This window comes from Fistularia commersonii, chromosome 3 (genome assembly GCF_037954325.1).
Source record: "Fistularia commersonii isolate RoL2024-O1a breed Wild chromosome 3, RoL_Fcom_v1.0, whole genome shotgun sequence".
Lineage (NCBI taxonomy): Eukaryota > Metazoa > Chordata > Actinopteri > Syngnathiformes > Fistulariidae > Fistularia > Fistularia commersonii.
In genome coordinates this window covers 25,545,392-25,566,505 of record NC_141286.1, presented here as the reverse complement: position 1 = coordinate 25,566,505, position 21,114 = coordinate 25,545,392, and the positions used below count along the sequence as shown (strand labels likewise).

General features: G+C 45.4%; 1 protein-coding gene across 1 annotated transcript in view; it reads left to right on the top strand.

Moving 5' to 3' along the window:
* pcdh17 (protocadherin 17) overlaps positions 1–21,114 on the top strand; it is a 59,932-nt gene that overhangs the window by 29,154 nt on the left and 9,664 nt on the right. Inside the window, exon 4 of the mRNA XM_086144364.1 lies at positions 664–836. Coding sequence (XP_086000490.1) covers positions 664–836 — 173 coding nt within the window. The remainder of the gene's footprint in view (positions 1–663; positions 837–21,114) is intronic.

Here is a 21,114-nt window from a genome sequence, read left to right as displayed (position 1 = left end):
GAATGAGAGGGTGAATGACATGATGACAGAGTGAGCGGTTTTATATTTGTCTTAATGAAGTGAAAATGAGAGGGTGAATGCTTTTATGGCTCTTTATCACATGTGAATGAGAGGGCAAATAGTTTTATGTTTAGGTGACGTGTGAATGACAGTGAAGGTTTTTTTATTTGTTTAAATGAAGTGAAAATGTGAGGGTGAATACTTTTATTACTCTATATAACATGTGAATGAGAGGATGAATGACATGTGAATGACAGTGAACGGTTTAAGTCTCTAAATAAGATAAGATAAGAACAACTTTATTTATCCCGAAGGAAATTGTTGCGCCAGAGTTTCAAGCAAAAACATAACAATAATAGATAATAGTAGGAAGGGAGTGTAAATGAGAGAGTGACTAGTTTTTTGTTTACATGAATGGGTGAATGAAAGGGTGAATGAGTGCATGAATGCTTTTATGTCTCTAAATAAAGTTAGAATAAGAGGGTGAATGATGTGAATGACAGAATGAAGGGTTTTATATCTCTTAATGTCATATAAATAAGAGGGTGAATGCTAGTATCGACTATGAATGAATGAATGAATGAATACATTTAAATATCCAGGTATGGCTTCGATCCGTCGCGGCTGCTAGAATTCATCGTGTTTGTTTATTTGTTTGTGCAGCAGCTCGACATTCAAAGACCCGGAGCGCGCCAGCCTGCGGGACAGCGGCCACGGCGACAGCGACCAGGCCGACAGCGACCAGGACACCAACAAAGGCTCCTGCTGCGACATGTCCGCCAAGGAGGCCCTCAAGCTAAAGGCCGCGGGCGTCAAGCCGCCGCCCCTGGAGCAGGGTGAGTCCTGGCGGGGTGGAGGGGTTGACGGCGAAGGCGCTCCGGTGAAATGACCATCAATCCGTTTTTTTTTTTTTTTTTTTTTTCCCTTTTCTTCCGCCGCGGCTATTTGTATTAACAAGTGGGTCCCGGACTTGCCTGAAAGCTCGCAATCTCCACTTCTACTTGGCTGCTTTATTCTGCCCCATTTCACTGCACTTTTCTCATTTTTCTCATTCCGTGCGCGCGCCGCAGATATATATATATATATATATATATATAAATATATATGCACGTCTACGCGTGTGTGTTTGTGTGTGTGTGAGAATGTGAGTAAAAGTGCATTCCGCGCACGTCCTCAGTTTATCAAAGCAGACAAGCCCATTATGTTTTTATAAGCCCAACTACTTCAGCCTCTCCATTTAGTCCCCTTTCCCCGAGCTCCCGTCTCTGAAACTTTGATAATGGAACATGGAAAATGACTTAGCGAGCGGCAGGCGATGTAGTTCCGCGCCGCGGTGATTAAATATGAATAATTATTCTAAGCAGCGCGGGTCGGGCAGATTACACATGACATGTGTTGAACAATAACTCCCCCGATGGAAGCTGTTGCGGTTCCGCCTCCCCACCCCTCTTCCTCAAACCTGCCTGGTGTCATTAGAGCGCGGTCAGGGGAGACGCCGGCGATTCACCTGCGATGAGAGGACGGCGGCGCAGGTGGCCATCGGTGAGAGAGATCCGATGGCGCCGGACACGCCGGATTCCGCTCGCCGCTTTACAGCGGGCGTCCGACACGGCGTCTCTTTAATGGCGCCATCAATCCAGGGAACAGAAGGACAGGGACTGTTCGCGCGGCGCCTCCGTTCTGCAACACGAACGTCTGACTGAATATCGCTTTCCTTTTTTTTTTTTTTTTTTTTTTTGCTCCTCTCAAAGTAAAATAAGCTACGCACGTTAGCAAGAGAAATTGGCTAATTAAAACCCCCCATATGTTTCTCATTTTGAAAATGTTCCCATCTAATTGTCCGTGAGCTACTGACGCACACGTATGTGCTCACGTGCACGCACATGCACACGTACACACACACTGCTGTGAGGGAGTTTTTTCGTGAGCGTGCCGAGTACAACGGAAGGTGTAGTCACTAGGATTAGCATGATGCTAGTGGGACCTCAGGCTAGTCTGCAAGGTCCAAAAACATGCAAGAAGTTGTTTGACAGGATGAAATGTCCATGAGCTAATGACACACACACACACACACACACACGCACACACACACACACACGTGCATACATGCGGAAACGCATGCTTTGGGGAGTTTTTCCTGAGCGCTCGTACGACGAAAGGTGTGGTCGCCAAAGTTAGCATGATGCTAGTGGGGCTCCTGGGTAGCGTGATGCGAGTGGGGCTACAAGCTACGTGGCACTAGCGTGACACCGCCGCCCCCCCCAGTGCAAGCTGTCTATCTCTATGTTTAGGGAAATGGGTTGATGTGAGATTAGACGGTGAACTGACTGCAGCTGGTTTGTGTTTAGCCAATAACACGAGGGCTTAGCTCAGCGGCGAGGCCCCGGCGCCGTGCGGGGGGAGGGGGAGGCGGGGCTAAGACGCAGCGAATGTCATTCTGGCCGCGTTTTTGCGTCGCCTTCCAATGAGCCGCCGGTCGCACGCAGATAGAAGAAATGGAAATATCACGCAGCTTTTCGGGAGAGCGCGCACGTTCCAGAAGCACAGCACCTCCCGCTGGGTTCTGCCGGGAAACGTCCGCCCGTCGGCCTCCTCGGGGGTGACGCCATCTGTTATTGTTTTGTGCGGTAATATTAATAATAATAATAAATTACATATCGCAGCCCTCGCGCGCTAATGAGACCAGGCTGCAACTTTTGCAAATGAACAAAGAGGAGGAGGGATGGAAGAAGGGTTATCGTGCACGTCAGCGAGGTTCGCGTGTCACCAGGAGGGGGTCGTATTCCCGCAGCTTGTTTTCGGCTCAAATCTCGGCACTTAGCGCCCCACGCCATCCTCTCTGAAATATCCTCCCCTCCCAATTACCCCCTCCGTCCGCCTCGCCAGGACGCCGCCGCCTGTGCGAGCCGCCGTGGTTCAAGTCCCGATTAATCCCCAGGCCGCATCTCGCCGTCAGCCGCCGCTTGACGTTTGATCCGTGTGAAAGATAACCAACACCCCCCCAAAACTCCTCTTTTCTATCCGGGTTCCTCCTCCCTGTTTTGGAGGCAGATCGATGGCTGGTGTCTGAGGTGAGTCGTCTGAGATACAGTGGATTTGATGGGATTTTCTGTCACCGATATTTATATTTTATATTTTATTTTATTTCATATATATATATATATATATATATATATATATATATATATATATATATATATATATATATATATATATATATATATTTATATATTATATATTTATTTATATATCATACATTTATTTATATATATTATATATATATTATATATCTTTTTTTTTTTTTTGGCATTAATTTATCACATTTCTGTTTTTTCATGCGCATTTCTTTCATCGAACATTCTCCAAATGCAGCAGCTGGAAGTTAAAAGTGATATATACGTACCCTGTTACTGTTTTTGCTTTTGTAAGTTGTAATTTAATTCATTTATGTATTTAGCATTTTTATTGCAAACTTCAAGTTTTATCACATTTCATTATTTTGCATACAAATATCCTTCATCCATCATTCTCCAAATGGAGCAAGCAGAAGTTAAAAGTTATATATGCATACCCCATTACATTTTTGCAAATTTTCTTTTTTTTTTTTTCAAACTTTTTTGTTTTCGATTTTTATTTCGGACTTCAAGTTTTATCACATTTAACTTGTCCCGCTATGCTCTAAATGAAGCATGCCGATCTGATATATGCCAATCTTTTTATCATTACATTTTTTTTAATTGTGCTTTTCATAAAAAAATAAATAAATAATAAAAAATAATAATGAGTTTTTCAATTTTGAACTTCAACTTTTTTCAAATTTCAGTCACCCAAAATTACTTTTTTTTTCATTTTTTTTACACTTCCAAAGCAGCATTCATTATCTCTATATTAATCAAGCCAAAATATCTATTTTATGTAATTGTAATTTTGCCTGCGATGCAGTGAAGCTCCCGTCCAGACGGCTCTGACTCCCGGGAAACGATTGTGGCGGCGCCGGAGACGACGCTATCGCTAATAGACAGGCAACGGCGGCTATGGAGATGCTAGCACTGATAGGTCCGTTTGAGGAAAAGCGGCAGAGCGAGGGAGGGAGGAAGCAGTGTGTGTGTGTGTGTGTGTGTGTGTGTGTGTGTGTGCAGACAGCGTTTGACGGGAACAGCTGACCTCTCCTAATTAGCCCAGGCTGGAAGTGTGATAATCAGCGTACCTCCCGCCTTGTTTTAAGAAGGAGACATGAGTGGGAGGACCTGGAACAAGACGGGAGCGAGGCGTCGGGTCCGGTCACGCTCCAGACGTCACCTCCCTCCCCCGTCCTCCTCCCTGCGTTTCTTTTTTCGACAGGGTCGTATAAAATGGCCGCGACCGCAGGCCCGCGGGTCGCTAACATAAGAACCGGCGGGGAAAAACATCACCGGAGCGTTTTTTTATTACGAGAGAGAGAGGCAAGAGAGGGATGGATGCTGGGCTGGTGTTTTGCATGTGTTGCATGGTTGCTACATGCTAACACATAGGCTAAGAATAAGAATAAGAATAAGAATAAGAATAAGAACAACTTTATTTGTCCTGAAGGAAATTGTTGTGCCAGAGTTTCAGGTAAAACATAACAATAATAAATTCTAGTAGGAAATTGTATAAACAGTATAAAAAAAGTGGGGAGAATGCTACAAGCATAGGCTTCTGTTAGCATTGAGGCGCTAATGGCAGTGATAGGGGTGTCGTTTGTCGACTCTCCCTGAAGCTTTTCGTCATAAATGGAACGATCTGGATTGAAGCTTTGACCTTCCGATGGTCGTCGGATTCGGGTCGGCGCAAAATGTCACGGCCATCCATCCCCCCCCCCCCCCCCCCCCCCCGATCAAGATGGCTGACAGCTGTCGGCGGGATACGAGAGATTAGGGTTCATTGGAATAAATATCTTTTGATCGATGACTACACTTTGCATTTTTTATCATTTTTGTTATTTATATATATATAATATTTATTTATTGATTTATTTATTTACTCTTTTGCTCATTTCAATGCATTGATGACTTGGTGTTTTTTAATATTCATTAATATATTGATTCCTCCTTTGAGTATTTTTTCTTAATCTATTTTCTTATTTTAATGGCATTCTTATTAAGTATTTAATTGGTTTGTATTTATCCATTTTTTAATTTATTCTTTATTTTTTTTCTGTTTATTTATTTCCATGCCTTAATGACGGAGGTTTTATTACCTATTGATTTTTTACTTGAATTTGTTTACCTTTTCTTGTTAATTATTTCTATGCATTGATGACTGGGTATTTCTGTTTATTTATTTATCTATTTGTTTTCCTCACACTTTGATTGATTCATTGCGTCCGTCTCTTATCACGATCTTCCTCCAGAAGAGGTTTAATTAGCTCGGCCGGCAAATGAGGTTGCAACGAGGATTTATTTAAAAAAAAAAAGAAAAAGAAAAAAAATCCCTGGCGGAAACCTTTTGATGGGGAGGGAAAAAAAAAGAAAAACAGAATTCTCAGATTAATTGACTGGTTAGAAGTCACATCAGATGCCCTTTTTTTTCTTTTTTTTTTTTTTTCCCTTTTTCTTCTTTTTTTTTTTTACACCTGTAGCCATGGCAACGCGTATCCCGCTCGCCCCGGCCTACAATAAACCTTTATCTGCTTGTTGGAAAAGGGCATCCGACATCATTCATATTCCATGGACAGATAAACAAACATGTGGATTCGCAGCTAATTTGCCTTATTTATTTATTTGTGTGTTTTGAAGTATTTCCAACCCCCCGCCCCCGTCATCGACGCCGGATAAATCCCTGTTGACCGTCCCGCCGATCGATCGGGAGTCAATAACAGAAAAATGAAGGGTTGGCTGAATAAACAGGTGACGACGCCGATATTGATAAAACCCCTTCCGCTCAAATCCACGCCTGCGGAATTAGCTTGATATCGGTTGTGTGATACACGGGTAATAATCAATGAGTTAAAGTGTGTTTTTATTTGGGAAGTGATCAGCTAATCAGAACACCCACCGGCCCGGAACAGGTGTGTGTGTGTGTGTGTGTTTGTCTTCAGGTTCACTGAAAATGTGAATGACAGAGTGAAAAGTGCATGTGAACCATGTGATTGACGGCTAACGGTCGCCAGTTAAGCTCCGCCTCTCGCCTAAACATCCCCGTGTGTGCAGGACGAGACGAAACCAATGCATGGACGGATTTACGAAACCAGCAACGGGAACGTCCGGAGGCTAGTTAGCATTCCCTCGTTTATACGACGCAGTTGGTTGAAAACCAACAGTATGTGATTTGGTGATGATGATTTAACCGGTCATGTGACACGAAAGGGCTCGTCTTCCGTGAAGCTCCAGACGTGAGCATCCTCCTTGTGATCGGCCTGTTCTTATGATCAAACCCGGTTAATCAACTTCAGTTCCTCATTTCCTTTTGGCTTTCCCCCTCAGGGTTCTCCACAGCAAATCCACCTTCTCCATCGAACCCTATTCTCTGGATCCTCCTCTCTCACGCCAACTAATTTCATATCCTCTCTCTCGACATCCATAAATCTTCTCTTTGGTCTTCCTTTAGACCGCCTGCCTGGCAGCTCCACCTTCAGCAACCTTCCACTTAAATCTTCACCATGGTTTGGCCATAAACAGAGGAGTGTTAATGTCCAAACCATCTCAGCCATCACTTTGTCTCAGTCATACATGTCCTGCACCCCTGTGACAATTTCTTCTTTTCCTTCAGTGGTCAACCTTCTTCATCTAAACTATTCTCTGGATCCTCCTCTCTCACAACTTCAAATCCTCACTCATGACGTCCATCAAGCTTCTCTTTGGTCTTCCTCTAGACCTCCTGCCTGGCAGCTCCACCTTCAGCAACCTTCTACCCAGATCTTCACCATGGTATAGCCATAAACAGAGGAGTGTTCATGTCCAAACCATCTCAGCCATCACTTTGTGTCAGTCATACATGTCCTGCACCCCTGTGACAATTTCTTCTTTTCCTTTGGGCTTTTCCATTCAGTGGTCAGCCTTCTTCATCTAAATTATTCTCTGGATTCTCACAGCTTCAAATCCTCTCTCATGACGTCCATAAATCTTCTCTTTGGTCTTCCTCTAACCCTCCAATACCAGGATCCGTCTACCAATATATTCACGATCCCTCCTCTGTACATGACCCGACCATCTCTGAACTTTTCTCCAAAACATCTAACATGATGGACTCACTCCTGATCTTCTCAATCCTGGTCACTCCCAAAGAGAACCTCAACATCTTCATCTCTGTGATCTCCAGCTCTGCCTCCATCTTTTGGTCATTGTCACTGTTTATAGAGCATACAGCATCTCTGGTCTCACCACTGTCCCCTCCACCTTTCCTTTCATTCTGGCCGATTGTCTTCTATCTCATGGATTAATCAACATCAATCATGGGTTTATTTAAGGAACCGGGTCAAAGGTCGTTCACCACCAGTTAGGACATTCATTCGTAACTGTGAGGAGGTCTCCAGTTGGATTCCCCCCTCGGTTGGTTCCCCAGAGACCCTGAATTGTCCAAAAGTGTGAATGAGAGGCTGAACAATCAAATCCTCTGAATATAAACAAATGAATGAATTAATATTGATGTTTTTTTTGTGCAAACATACTGTCTCACAAACCAGAACAAAAGCCCCAAACTTATCTTCTGCTTCCGAAATCCATAATAGCTCATCGCTTGATCTGAGACGACAAACGCCGGGAATCGATTTTTCGGTTTCCGTCACAACAACAGATGCGATGAAAATGACGGCGTCCTCCATGATTAGTATTTCCTACTCGCCCACTTCGACCCCTCGGGGTCACAAGAATCTCCGTCGTTGACGGGCGGATCCGCGAGCAGCGCTCCTCCGGGTTGATGGACGAAACATCTGGTCGGAGGCGGGCGCTTGACGAGCCGCGATTAGTCAACGCGCAATTAGTCGTCGCGGCTACGAACAGGTAGCATATGGGGGAGTCGAGATGCCGTCACATCTGTCCGTTTAAACGTGATTGATGGAGACCGCTGGGTGTCGTACGCGCGTCATGCTAGCTCACCGCCGTTAGCCTTCGGGATCTTACGAAAGCGGCGTCTTTTCCGGAAGGACATTTTCAGAAAGTGTTGATTTGTCTGGGAGGCGTTTCATCTTCCGCCGCTCCTCATCTCCTCGGCTGTCCGCCGCCCGTCCCTGGCCCGGCTGATAGGCTGATTCATGGCGCCGCCGCCGACGGCTTCCTTCTTCTTTTTTTTTTTCCTGTTTTACTCGGCGGCGAGGAAAATGAGAACCATCGGCGGTTCCGCCGGACGCATCGCTCACAGACCGGCGTTGCGTCCGCGCACGTGAGCCTTGATTGCCCTCCCGGGTTCTCAGAGGATATGCTAATATCGCACAACGGCGAAGCGATTTAAAGCTAAGCTAGTGGAATCCCGCAGAAAAGCCTAAGATCTTGCAGGGCAGGTGGGGGTCGTCTTATTATGGAAGATTTAAAAGAATTAGTCCCGTTTCTTTTCATTTAAAGTTCTCTGTGGTTATGATCGCGCCGCGCTGAAGGTTGCCGCCGTCGTCCTTCCCGTCGCCGAAGCCCGCCTGGCCGGCGTCGCCTCCCTCGCCCCTCCCGGATTCTCATCCGGCCCAGGATTGATGAATTCCTCGGCCTCTCCACGCCGCCAGGCTGTAAATCTCCGACGCTATCCCTCGGCCCGGGTCGCCGCGGCGAATAATTACGGCGTGTTTATGGAAGCAATGCTTAGAAATATGTCTCGTTTCACCGCGGGCGCCGTTACGAGCGCTCATCACGCCGCCATCGGACTTCTCATCCAGAGTAAATCGGTAAACCTTTACCCAGCGAGGGCTTCGCTAGCCGTCGATGCTCTGACCTCCCGGGAGGAAGAGCAATTTTTGGTCACGAGCATCACTGGTATTCACTCAACCCAAAAGGGCTCATGTTCCACCTCTGTTCATCCAGTAGCTGCCAGGATCAAGCACAAGGTCCTGACCCTGGTCTTCAAAACCACCTCAGGAACAGGTCCAGCATATCTGAACCAAATGATAAGACCTTATGTTCCCGGCAGAGAGCTTTTAGCAGTACCTTTTGCTCGCTCTAAGCGATCTCAGGCAAAACTGTTCTCAGTTCTACTACCTCAGTGGTGGAACAAACTTCCGGAAGCAACAAGACTAGCATCATCTCTCTCAACCTTCAAGAAACAGGTAAAACCATTTCTCTCTCAGGACTTTTTACTGCGCTGATGCCCCAGATCAGGTTAGGCAGCAAGCTAGGCTATGCAGTGTGTGTGTGTGTGTGTACGTTTGTGTATGTCTTTGTCAAAAAAAAAAAAAAAACCTCACTAACCCAAGCTTACTGTTCTGTATATTTCCTGTGCATCTTGTATTTGCAAGTGTTATTTGCAGTCCCTATGTCCTCTATTGTAAGTCGCTTTGGATAAAAGCGTCTGCCAAATGCAATGTAATGTAATGTAATCACCTAAAAAAGTCCATCCGCCCGTCCATCCGGTCCATCCTTTTGGTTCTTTGGTTCTTCTCCTGACCAGAGGTGAAGGTGGGAATGGAGATCCATCGATAGCTGGAGAGCTTCGCCGTTGACCAGAGGTGTTTCCGCTAGGCTACCTTTTGGGCCTTTGGGGCTTCTGGACCAGCCGGCCTCTTTGACCCGATGGAGAAGCTGGTCCATCGCTCTGCCGGTGTTCGTTCTCCAGTCGGCGTCAGTCAGTCCGTCTCGATTCCCGTTCCGAACTGTCACACCGGCGGCGGCGGCGAGCGAAGTAAATACCGTACTTATCATCCCCGTCTCCACGGCTCCCTTTGTAATCTCACCAACAACACTTGTAAAACGTGGCGGCGGCGGCGGCGGCGGCAGCGGCGGCGCAAAAAATGGAATTTAATTAAGCGCTGGGTGGCCGGGCCCCGTGGCGGTGCAGCCGAGACCCTCTCGCTCGGCGACGGCTCAGTTAAATTTCTGATTACGGCGCAGACAATCGGCGCGTTATCGCAACTCCCGACGCCGAAGATGCTCAGAGATAGAGACGGCGGTTCTGCTGATATGGCTCTTTTCCTGCGTGCTAACAAAGCTAGCAGCTAAAACAGCGGCGGTGGCGGGTGTCGGTGGCGAGCGTGACGCGGCGGCGGCGGCGGAGCGGTTCCGCTTCCTGCTCGCAGCGGGCGAAACATGTTGTCCCGCGCAGCGGAGGAGGGGAAACGATGGAGGAGATTATAGTGGAACACGCCGCCGTCTACTTCCTGGATCGCGGCCCATTCGTAGCCATCTGTCCCCAGGCCGCGGACTGTCGGGCATCTGCGCGTGTGTGTGTGTGTGTGTGTGTGTGACTTTCAATGGTATTTCTAGGCATTAAACACACTTTTAAACATATGCTTTGATTGCCCGCGTGCACTTTTTTATTTTCTCTTTCACTTTTTTTTTTTCTTCTTCTTCCCTGCTCTTTCGGCATCATTAGACACTTAATGTAGCGCTTAGATAAACACAGTGTCGGTTCCAAGGTGTGGAGATGAATCCTGCTGTCCTTCGTGAACGCGTCGTCATTGTGTGTGTGTGTGTGTGTGTGTGTGTGTGTGTTGAAAATGTACAATAATTAACTTTTAAGTAAGTTTGTTAATGTTTCTTTCAATGATGTAACTCTCAGGCTCTGTCTCGCTCAAAAACAAGCTTTAATCATTTTTACGAAGGTTGAAAATTCCCTATTTTCGTTAGCGGTCCCTGAATATCTCCTCTCACAAAATGTTAATTACGAGGAGGTGGAATGGAATTGTTCACCCGCGTAAATGTTGAAAAGAAGAGGACGGATCTCTGCAGAGCCCTGATAGCTAAAAGATTTGCTCTTTAACTTATTCATTCGTCCATTCACTCATTTGTTATCTATAGCTCTTATTCCGCTCTCAGGGTCGCCAGGTGCCGTCCTGCAACAACCACGTTCATCCAAGATGGATCTCAGGGTCGCGTTTAGAGATTCGCAACCGTTCACCCTCTCATTCAAACATCATAGCATCTATTGTCACTTACACACTATAGAAATGTGTTTCTCTGGACAGGGAAATTCCTTTTATTTGCACCACATTTGCAAATGTGCTGATTGGAAGAGTGTAAATATTATCATAAATGTGATTATAGATATAAAAACACATGCATTCTTCCACCCGTTTGCATGGCAACTAGAGGCATCTCAAAATTCACCATTTCATTCAAACATCTAGCTTTTCACAACATGAAGATGGAAAAACACACTTTGGCAAAACCCCGAGGTCGTATTTATCTATCGCTATTCATCCGTTCATCGCACACAGAAAGCGGATTTTCTTTCCTGCTCCTTTTTGTGAAAAAAAAAAAAAAAAAACACAAAAAAAGGCAAGACATCGAAGGCGACACGACCTCCGCTCAAGCAGCAAAACAAAAGTGAAAGCCTCCTTCGCTCGGCCCGTTTTCCCTCGCTTGATGCGAACGGATATTTGCCCCCGTCCCCCCCCCTCCGTCCCCCCGGGGGGTCGTTTCCCCACGTTGCGCCGCATCATGCGGGGTCCGATCAACGGGCCCCGGAACTGTCCGGAGCGTCGGAGCCGCTCCTCGCTCGCTCGCGGGCCACGACTAGTCGTGTCCTTTCGATTGCAGCCCGCGGCGCTATAGATAATGGAGTGTGTGAGGAGGAGGGAGACGATAAAAAAATAAATAAAAAAAAACTAAACAAATAACGTGTGTGACAATGCAAATGAAAAAGAAAATAAAGAAAGATTTTTCTTCTTTTTTTTTTTTTTTTAAATGAAACCTGTTCCCTTTTTCTGAAGATAGAGTTGAGGGAGGACAATAACACAAAGCGGAAATAAATGAGAGAGGGGCAGCATACTGCAGCAAGGTGATGAATTAATGCAATGAATTGGATGGATGGATGGATGGATGGATGGATGGATGGATGGATGGATGGATGGATGGATGGAGATATTATGGATGGATGGAAGGATGGATGGATGGATGGATGGATGGATGGATAGAGATATTGTGGATGGTTGGATGGATGGAGGGATGGGTAAATGGAGGGATGGATAGATGGATGGATGGAGGGAGGGATGGATGGAGATATTATGGATGGATGGATGGATAGATGGATGGATGGATGGATGGATGGATGGATGGATGGAGATATTATGGATGGATGGATGGATGGATGGATGGAGATATTATGGATGGATGGATGGATGGATGGATGGATGATGGAGGGATGGATGGATGGATGGATGGATGGATGGATGGATGGATGGATGGATGGATGGATGGATAGTAGGGTAGATGGATGGATGGATGAATGGAGGGATAGTAGGATGGATGGATGGATGGATGGATGGAGGTATTATGGATGGAGGGAGGGAGGGAGGGAGGGAGGGAGGGAGGGAGGGAGGGATGGATGGATGGATGGAGATATTATGGATGGATGGATGGATGGATGGATGGATGGAGATATTATGGATGGATGGATGGATGGATGGATGGAGATATTATGGATGGATGGATGGATGGATGGATGGATGGAGATATTATGGATGGATGGATGGATGGATGGAGATATTATGGATGGATGGATGGATGGAGATATTATGGATGGATGGATGGATGGAGGGATGGATGGATGGATGGATGCAAGAAGGTTTGGGTCAGCAGGTGGTTTCCTTCAGTCGTGTTCAGCAGCTTTCGGGGCGACGAGGCTCCTCACTGTGCTGGTGTCAAACTTTCAGAACGGAATGAAAAGTAGGCTTATCCTGTCACACACACACACACACACACACACACACACACACACACACACACACACACACACACACACACACACACACACACACACACACTGCCTCAAGACTCGGCTGCATTTAAGGTGCCTTCCCCTTTTTTTTTTTCCCTCCTCTCAGGATGTGTCTTTATGGCCGAACACGCCGAAGCGGCCGGCCTTAATGAATTCCATTAGGCGTCCTCGCCGACGTGTGCGGCTCTCGCCACTGATGGAGACACTGAGGAAGCGAGAGAGCGAGAAAGAAAGAGAGAAAGAGAGAGAGAGAGTTTGCGCACGGATAGCGACCGGGGAATGTTTTTCCCCGATAACCCCGGTTTGTTACTTTTTGATCCTGCTAAATTAAGATAAGGGGGCTCGGTTAATTAAACTGTCACATGGCAGTACCTTGAGGAATTGCGGGGGCCAACGTAGCTTTAATTGGGTGGCTTGCTATTACACACACACACACACACACACACACTCACTAAAAAAAAAAAAACAAAAAAAAACAAACACCTGCATGGCTACTGGCACAACGTTGCGTTGAAAGAACGCCAAATGTGAATATTTGCGGAATGCAGCAGGAAGGATGCTACGATTCCATCTTAGCGGTGTGGAAAAAAAAAAAAAAACAACCTAATTTTAGCGTTAGCTGCTACATAATGTATTTGTATAAATAAAATAGCTTCGTGGCGGCTTCTAATGACGTTTAATGACGCCGCCATCGACGTGAGTAATTCTCCACGCCCTGCGGTCGACCCTGCGGTGGATTAGTTGCAAGACACGCCTGCACCGCCGCCTGCACCGCCGCCGCCGCCGCCGCCGCCGCCGCCGCCGCCGCCGCCGCCGCCTTTCCCCCTGCGGACGATGTCAGCAAGCTTAAGATGCATCTGTAATTACCGGTGGCCAATTAACAGCTGACCCCTCCGCCCTCCTCCATCCTCCACGTCCCACCTCAAAACCACAATCAAGATCCATTATGGAGATTTAGAGGCCCTGCCGTGTAAACACCGGCTGTGATGGATCTCCGTATGTGCTTATGCACACCTTTTTCACACACACGCTCACACACACACACAAGGTCGAGTGCGGTAGAAGATAGAAGAATGTTTATATACTGTTTTTTTTTGTTTTTTTTTATCTCCCGTGCCCTTTCAGTTGCAGGGGGGGAAACGCGTGGCCGTAAATTAGAAGCATTTGCGGTCGTTTTATCTGTCCTGAGGTCTATCAATATATTGCATTATCTGGATTTTTTACGGCGGTGTTTCTCATCTGCGGTCGCCGCTCTTACGTATGTGTGTGTGTGTGTGTGTGTGTGTGTGTTTATGGGACGTCTTACAGCGCGTTATTATCGTCTAGTCTGCAGACACCTGATAAAGAGCGCCGTGTTTGGATCTGGGTCTTGAAAACACGGTGCGTTTGTTAGTTTTTTTTCGGCCTCGTTTTGAAAAACAGCCGTCCATCTGTCCCCCCCGAAGGTGATCGGAATCCGCCGCCGCCGCCGCCGCCGCGATTAACAAGTGTGGAATCCGGGCGACGCCCCGCTCCCCCTCCCCGCCTCGAGTGGGGATGAAAGAGGATGAAGTTTCTAGTCCGGGATAATCCGCCTCCCCTACCCGGATTGCGATCACGCTGCTCTGGACGATCGCTCGCGTCGGTCCGGGTCCGGGTCCTGCGTGCGAAGAGAGGACGGGATGTTGCCGAGGCAACCGCATCCTGATCCGAGATGGGCTGAACAACAAGTGACTGAGGGGAAAGGATGGCGTGATAATCAAGATGTGTGTGTGTGTGTGTGAGGACAGGCGGTTCATGAAATGACAGTGAGTTTAATCCCCCTCCGGGCTGAATTTCATCTTAGCTCCAAGCCTCCTCGAACCCCCTCCCTCGGTCTGGTGTCGCCCCCCCCTTTCCAAGTCGGCGTCCGGCCGCTTCCCCTCCCGGCGCCGCCAGCTTCTCGTGAAACGCCCACGATGTTCGCCGCCGAGGTCACAACAAGCTCAAGACCTCACGACGACACCTTCAACAAAAAAAAAAAAAAAATCCACAGAGGTGTCGGGATAATTGGCTCCGCTCGGGTTCCAGGACGTGGCGGCGGCGCGGCGGCGTCCTGCAGGCCAGGAGTCTATTGTGGACACACACTCCAATAGATATAGTGCGCCATAGTGCTTTGCTCGGCCGGGGTGGGAATCTTATCTGGCAGAGTGATGGCAGTGGATTTGCTGTGTGTAAGTGTGTCTCACTGCGTGTGTGTGTGTGTGTGTGTGTGTGTGTGTGTGTGTGTGTGCCGGGCGCCTCTGGAGTCCATTAATCCCAAATCTAACAGACTTACTGCAGAGGCAGCCTTTGATGTGCGCTGAATGCCTCACTGGAATATCCAATGCCGCTTCCACAATATTCACCCCCACCCACCACCACCCACCCGCTACACGTCAGGAATGCGGCGCTTTGTTTTGGCCGTTTTTTTTATTTTTATTTATTTATAAGCCCCCTCCCCCCCCCCGAGGCCCGAGGTTGTCCGGCAGGGACAGGTGGCCGCCATGTTGTGAGAGTTTGTTTACGATTCAGGTGTGTGTTCAGCAGTTCTCTGATCTGTAATTTTACATCTCTGATCTCTTTTAATCCCATTCTTATCTTGGTGTAAGCCCTCTAATCTTTGACCCTAATCTTAAACCGGCACATAGAATTGGGCAGCGCCGGGAGGGGAACGGGGGACTTGTTTATTTTCTCACCTTCAGACTCAATGCATATATTTGTGGAGCGCCGGGGACCCCTAACTATTATTTGTCTCCGAAGCTCAATGACGGAAACATACTGCTATTTATTTTTTTTTTTTTTAATTATTTATGTATTCAAATAATTATATTTGAATACATAATATAATGAATATAATATAATTAACTATTATATACATATGTGTGTGTGTGTGTGTATATATGTTTTCTTTTTTACTCGCATTTAATTTTTAATACTTTTTTATTTTTTTATTGCAGAGGGTAATATGGGAACGATTTTTAATATTTATTTTTGTATTTTTTTCATTTGATGTCTTTATATCTATTACATCACTTTTCATCATTATAATAATCAATTCTGTTTTTTTTTTTTTTTTTTTTATATTTTTCATTATTATTATTGTTGTCATTTTGATTCTTATTTTCCATTCATTTATTTGGTATTACAGAGGCTGAGGCTCAATCTGCCACCATTTAGTGATTTTTTTCCTTTTTTTTTCATTTCAATTTATTCAATTTGATTGATTCATTTCTATTTATTCATTTTTCCAAGCATCATTGTAGTAACCCCAGTAGGCCTCATGGGCGAAAGAAGAGAAAAAAAAAAAAAAAAAAGATGGAGGAGGCAGAAAATGTATCGTGAGATGGAAAACACATTTCTATTTGAAATGATTATCCCCCCTGATGGGCTCGCTAATAGATGGTTATTGCATTTCAGCCGATTTCTTTTAATCTAATAATACTCATAAACAGGGAGAGTGTCGGCATGCACACAGCATGCACGCGCTCGCGCATGTGTGTGTGTGTGTGTGTGTTTATCTATCCATATAGAGCTAAGAGTAGCCGATGTCTAGACGGCAAACAGAGTGGTATCGATGTTAAAGCAGAGGCTGGAGATTGTAGTGACGGACAGACGGCGATTAGAGGAGGAGAAGGAAGTGTGTGTGTCCACCCAGCAGTGGAGGGGAGGTTAGCAGAGCTCACTTTGGCTAATTTGTCAAAAATATATGGGTTAATATATGGGTTAGCCCACCGAACGGGAAAGATGACGCCATCATCGGAAGCACATCGGAGTACCTCCTCCTTCTCCACAATCTCAGGTAGCTTCCACCGCTAGCAGCACGGTAGCTTCCACCGCTAGCAGCACGGTAGCTTCCACCGCTAGCAGCACGTGCACGTCTGGTTTTGCAAAGTACGTTTCGAGTTTCATTTTTTGAAAATGATTAATTCGTTCACGGCATTTAGCGACTATCTTGCGCTGGTGGAGATGAAGCGGCCTTTCACGGTTTTCATTGGACGAGAGATTTGGGGTTCGCCGTCACAGAGACACGTGGACACACACACACATCCACACACTCATTCACACTGCAGAAGGTGAAGAAAACACACATTCACTCCTTCATTCACCTGTCTGGGATCAGTTACAACAAGAGCTTGTTTTTCTCCATCTATTATATTTACTCTATTAATGCATTAAGATTTTATAACGACAATTTTCACATTTTTGTACAGCAATTTTTTATATATATATATATTCTCTATTTTCTCTTTTATTTATTTATTTATTTATTTATATATTTATATATTTATATATTTATATATATATATATATATATATTATATATATTTTTTTTATTAAGTTTGTTTCCGTCATTAAGTTTGTTCTATGAAGAGAACAACTTTATTTATCCCGAAGGAAATTGTTGTGCCAGAGTTTCAAGCAAAAGCATAACAGTAATAGATAATAGTAGGAAGGAGGAAGAATAAGAAATACAATAAAATATATAAATTGAAAAATATAAAATATAAATACATATATAGATATAAGTTTTATAAATATAAAATATAAAAATAAATTCTTATTCTGATCCAGTCACTATTGGCCCCGATCGGCTGATGTTATTGACCGATTCCTTAAAAAAACACTCAAAACTGTTAGCATTGCAACGGTTCCAGTCGTGCATCGGCGCCGCGTTGCAGCTGCCGTAAACCCGGATCACACGAGCAGCGTGGAATAACACACACTTATTTTTCTTTTAGCGTTATTTGGCTGGGCTTCACTGAGAGCGCCCGGGATCCTGTGGGATCCTGTGGGACGGCAGCGGCGCCCCGGGGCCGCGACCCGCTTTACCCCCGACGGCGTTTCTCTGCTCGTCTGTTTACACGTCGCTTGAAATCTGCTGAGGCGGCCGAAGTTTATTTACCGTGTTTTTGACGTTGGGCGGTCGGTTAGCGCCCAACAAAAACCTGCTGGTAACAAAAACCCGCTGACTAGAAGAATGTAGTCCCGTAAGACAAAGTCAAAACATATATGAAGGAATAAATAAATAGATGAATCCATACATTTATGGTTGAATTAATAGCAAGATAAAGAAATGGATTCATGAGTAAACGCAGGGCTTACAAAGGAATTGATTATTGAATGAAATAATAAACAAATATCTAGATGAATAAATGATGTGAAAAGAAATACACATGCAGGACTGTCTCAGAAAATTAGAATATTGTGATAAAGTTCTTTATCTTCTGTGATGCAATTACAAAAAAAAAAAAATGTCATTCATTCTGGATTCATTAAAAATCAACTGAAATATTGCAAGCCTTTTATTATTTTAATATTGCTGATATTGGCTTACATCTTAAGAAAACTCAAAAATCCTATCTCAAAATATTAGAATTTCATGAAAAAATATTTTGTTTTTTAATGGCATTACATAATATAAAGAAGTTATCACAATATTCTAATTTTCTGAGACAGTCTTGTAAATAAATGGATAGACAAACAGATGAATGGATGCAACAATTACTAGGTGAATAAAAAGCTAAATAAATGAATGGATGAGTGACTACAATTATTGGACGGATAAATGAATTGAATGCATGGATTGATAATCGATAAATTAACTGATTTATCAGCGAAGTACGTGTACGAATGAATAGACAAACAAACAAATTGATAAACTAACGAAACTTAAGAATCCTGGAGTTCTTTAGTTCCTTTGTGGAGTCAAACTCGGCCGTTCATGTTGTTACTACAGCTTCATAACATGTTAATAACGCGTACTTAGAAAAAGAAATCTCAGGGACTTGGATTACTATTTAGAAAGCGGGGGATTAGTGAACTCCGTGATGAGGAAAAACAGCGACTCCACGAACTTGTGCTGGAAGTGCTGAGCCGTCCTCGCAATCGGGAGCTAAATCTCCGTGTACATCGAGCGCGACGTCGCGGCGCCGCGTCATCAGACGCCCTCCGTCTAATCCCCGCCGTGGAGATGATTACCGGCGCCCGGAGACGCTCAAATCCTTTGTTTTGTTTTGTTTTTTTGTTTGTATTCAAAAGCAAAGGCGAGGAAGAAAAAAAAGACGTGATCTGATTGGACGAGAGCGACGGGACATTCGCATTAGCGAAGACGCGGCTAATGCTAATGCTAATGCATTCATCCATAGCTTCTTGTTTTATGCTATCCATGCTCAGGTCGCCGTTGCTAGAAACCCGTTCCTGAACGCGTCGCGGCTGAAATGTTAAATAACCGCGGGTTTTGACCAACATCAAAATACGACCTCTCTCTTTTTTTTTTCTCTTCTCTCGCTCGCTCTCTCGCTCCGTCTCCTCCCAGCCAGGGGGGATTTAGATTCATCCTCTCCTTGGATGGAAACTGAATCTCCGTAATGACCTTGTGAGTCAGATTCTCCCGGCTTTTTTAATCTCTCTTTCTCTATTTCTTTTTCGCGCTGGCTCCGTGTAAATGGGCCAAGGCAGCCTTCCCTTTTTTCTCTCCCGTGGAGGAGGAGGAGGAGGAGGGGTGGATTAAGTCTATTAACAGACAGAAGGATGCCGATCAGCCTCTCCGGTCCCATATACTAGACTCTCGAGGTGTGTGTGTGTGTGTGTGTGTTTCCAAAAAAAAAAAAAAACACATCTGAATCCCGCAAACGCACTCCGGGGGCGCCCTCGAGGTTGCGGCGCCACCGCCGCGGAATAAAAAGCGGCGCCCCCACCCCCGTACCCTTCTGTAGCCGTCAAGTCGCAGAGAGTGGAAAATGAGCTGCACGCTGCGTCTGTTTATGCTGCTTATGAGCGCGCACGCTGAGCCACACACACACACACACACACACACAGATGGGCTATATTTAGATGACAAACTGCCATAAACCCGGGCTAAAGAGGGAAGGAATAAACAAAAGGGAGAGGGAAGAAGAAGAAGAAGAGGAAGAAGGGGGGGGAAAAAAAGAGCGAGGCGGTCCGGAAGCATCCCCTGTCACGGTGCAATCCCCCATGTCCTAATTACACCGGCTTAGCGGCAGCGCAGGATTAGCCGCTGATTCACTACGCTCCTCGCCTCATCTTCTAATAAGTCCCGTTCTTCTCCTCCGCCGCCCCCCAACGCTCGAAACCGTGTCTCTTTCCAGGTAAAAAGTCAGAGGGTGGCGTTGACCTCCTCGCCTGACCTCCTGATCCCCGTCGTTGTCCGTCTCCGCCGGACGTTTTGGCGTCCGCGGTTTCTTTGCTCAGATGCTGAGGCCCCCGTTCTGGTCCGGGTTCTGGTTCTGGACTGGACTGGGAGGGACGGGACGGGAGGGAGGGTTTAGCTGTGGATGGAACGCTTGTGTGATTTGTCCTCGGAAAGTCAGGTGTCGTTTCAAGACAAGTGTGTCCGTATGTGCGTGTGTGTGAGTTCAAAAATGACTTAATACTTAATTATGAGCTGCTCCAAAGTTTGCTTTTTAACTCTTTTTTGGTTAAACCTTCATTCATTCATTCATTCATTCATTCATTCATTCATTCATTCATGTGTGCATTAGCTTATGATGCAGCCGTAGTTGTTGGAGTGGCTGGATTGTATCCGGGCCGTGATTGGTCGAGAGGCGGGTTCATCCAATCACAGCGCAGCTTATAGACACATACAACCATTCACTCATTCATATAAGAATAATAAGAATAAGAACAATTTTATTTATCCTGAAGGAAATTGTTGTGCCAGAGTTTCAAGTAAAACATAACAATAATAGATAATAATAGGAAGGAGGGAGAATAAGAAATACAAATAAAGATATAAAGTGTCGAAGTCAAAGCTATAAAGTGTTTTAAGGTCTTTGGAGACGTTATGGAGACGTTAAACCATTTAGAGACATACTTCAGTTCACCCTCTCATATCAGGAGTTAAAACCGCTGGACTTTTTAATCTTGACTTGAAATTTTATAGAATTAAATCAATTTTTTTCCTCCCGACGTCCCAAAAAAAAAAGTCAGAGCGTTTTATTGAAGTTGAGTGAGAGGGGTGAGACGTCTCTCTGTGATTGACAGGTGACCCGACTGGGTTAAACCCCGCCTCTTTCAGCGGGCGTCACGTGTGATTGGTTAATTCTGAATGAACGTGAGGCACGATATACCCATATAGATATATATATATATACACACTTATAAACTGGAAAACTTTTATTTTCAGTTGAAGATATTCCCTCAACACACTGACATCGACAGTGTGTTCACACCCAGCTTTCTCTCTATTTCACACACACACACACACACACACACACACACACCTTCAGTTGCTTTTATATAACCCTCCCTGGGCTGCGCACCAGCTGGGTGTAACTTCAA